Source organism: Sesamum indicum, unplaced genomic scaffold, assembly GCF_000512975.1.
Source record: "Sesamum indicum cultivar Zhongzhi No. 13 unplaced genomic scaffold, S_indicum_v1.0 scaffold00463, whole genome shotgun sequence".
NCBI classification, from domain to species: domain Eukaryota; kingdom Viridiplantae; phylum Streptophyta; class Magnoliopsida; order Lamiales; family Pedaliaceae; genus Sesamum; species Sesamum indicum.
Window position 1 is genome coordinate 2,751 of NW_011628348.1, and position 2,167 is coordinate 4,917.

Consider the following 2,167-nt stretch of genomic DNA (forward strand, 5'->3'; position numbering starts at 1 on the left):
AAAAACTAATTATCATAACTTCTGTAGGACAAAAAATGACATCCCCTCATAAATTACAAGACAGAAACTGTATTTTTATACCTATACAAATAAGTAGGATTTAACATTTTAATGATCACACTAACTGCTCGAACACTAGTTTAATTGGTATAAGTAGAGATAATAAATTTTGTTCATACATATGTAGAAGCATAATATTAAAGTATGTATTAATTTAGTTTGAGTACGGATTACATCCTTCGTTGAGCATACTCATATGGAAGTGAGTATTAATTTAGTTTGAGTAGGGATTACTTCTTTTGTTGATCGTATTAAATGAATCAGCAAGTTTAACTAGACGCAAATAGGATTATATATATTTCATGTTGATAATGCCAATCAAAGAGGCATGAGTTTGAATTTGTATAAATTGGATTACATATGTATTTCATTTGATCAAAGAATTGAATATTAATGCTTTCACACTAAATGTAATGCCATGAATTTTAACTCGGTATATCAGTAGGACTACAAAATTTTGCTGATCATACTAATTGTTCATATGCACGAATGTATATAATTGATCATGCTAATTGTTCATACGCAGTAGGTTTCGGATCTATGTTTTCATTGCAAATGAAATGTGCCACCATGTTCGTACTCGGCTCCAGCACCAATTTCTCCCATGCTTCATTGGCATCTCCACCACATCGAAGGTATACCTCTGTGGCGTTCAACCGATAAATCTGCCACCCAACTTCCGACCTCATCCTCAAGATCTTTTCAAATTGACGACAAGCTAATTTGCAAGTATTCATCTTAATTTCATTAATAGTTGCCTTAAGAAGCTTAGCCCTAGTTTCACCTGCCTTAAGAAGCTTAGCCCTAGTTTCACCATCGACTAGACCCTCACTCCTGAAGAATTCATCCATCTCGGAGACCCCGATGGCACGCCTAATCCCATAATCATAGTCACGAATTTTTGGGTCAAAAATGGCATTGCCCTCCTCCACCAACCCGCTATTCACCATCTGATCAACCCTTTTCGACACGTATGAATGCAAGACCGGGATCGCCACGTCCATCCAAAGAAAGCAACACTCGTACTTGGAGGAAAACTCAGTGTTGTTAATGACAAGTGCTTGTATGAAGGAATTGGACCCTCCAGTAATGATTGGCAACCGATTCTTTTGTATGATGGCATCAGCAGGCAACAATGCATGATGCACAAAATCATGTACAGTGAAATCCACCTCGGGATCAATGGTTCTGAGCAAATGGTGCGGCACGCCGCTACATTCCTCATTGCTCACCATATTGGTTACTATGTCAAGGCCCTTGTAGACCTGAATTTTGTCCGAGTTGATGACCTCTGTCCCGAAACGGGTGGCCAGGTCTATCTCCAGACACGATTTGCCTGTGCCAGTGGCACCCAATACCACCACCACCTTATCCTTCCCTTGGTGCTTGTTCATCATGCCCCGAACTGAAAAGTTTGTCATGCTAGATTGTGCTGGCTTCCAAGCGGAGATCGACATTTTAATTGGTAATTACTTTTACTTTTTGTAACACCTGTCAATTTCATCACACAAATAAAAAAAGAAAAAGGACACGTGTTAGAATACTCTAAAACAAAACTTGTACCAAATACGATCTACTATTTTAGAATATCTATCTATCATAGAGTGACAAGCCCTTCTCAACTCTTGGATTAATTTCTCTTCTTCAAAACGATTTGTTTGAAGAAAAATTTCAAATAATTGTGGGCTCTAGAGAGAATCACAAACAAGTTTCATTGATGTGAAAGAAATTACCTGGACAATTGTTTGAAACGTGAAGAAACATAGGATGTGTAGGGGGGTACTTATACATACATACGTACACACAATGTAGAGCAAATCAAGCCATTCATGGTAATAACTACACCCCTATCCCTATCCACTTACTATATAACAATTCAAATAAATCATGAGTAAGGCTCTGTCCAAATTACACTATTTTTTACTGTATTTACGAAATAGGAAAAGAATCATTAATTATTGCGAAGCTGTCGTAAAAAGATAATACAAATGCTAATCATAATTAAGATGTCAAAATCTACACCGTGCAGGTACCATAAGAGATGCAATAAATCCATCGATAGTTATTTTTTGTAAAAAATTATTCTTGGGATGTATAATGCGTAATT

At 36.9% G+C, this 2,167-nt stretch overlaps 1 protein-coding gene across 1 annotated transcript; it reads right to left on the bottom strand.

The window, feature by feature from the left end:
• Window positions 1–563: 563 nt before the first annotated feature.
• LOC105180256 (adenylate isopentenyltransferase 5, chloroplastic-like) lies at window positions 564–1,517 on the bottom strand. The gene has a single exon (XM_020691629.1). The coding sequence runs from the start codon at window positions 1,515–1,517 to the stop codon at window positions 564–566; it is 954 nt and encodes a 317-aa protein (XP_020547288.1).
• Window positions 1,518–2,167: the final 650 nt, after the last annotated feature.

Excerpts from the sequence above, each read along its gene's own strand:
- LOC105180256 (XM_020691629.1), bottom strand. The coding sequence starts at position 1,517 with ATGTCGATCTCCGCTTGGAAGCCAGCACAATCTAGCATGACAAACTTT.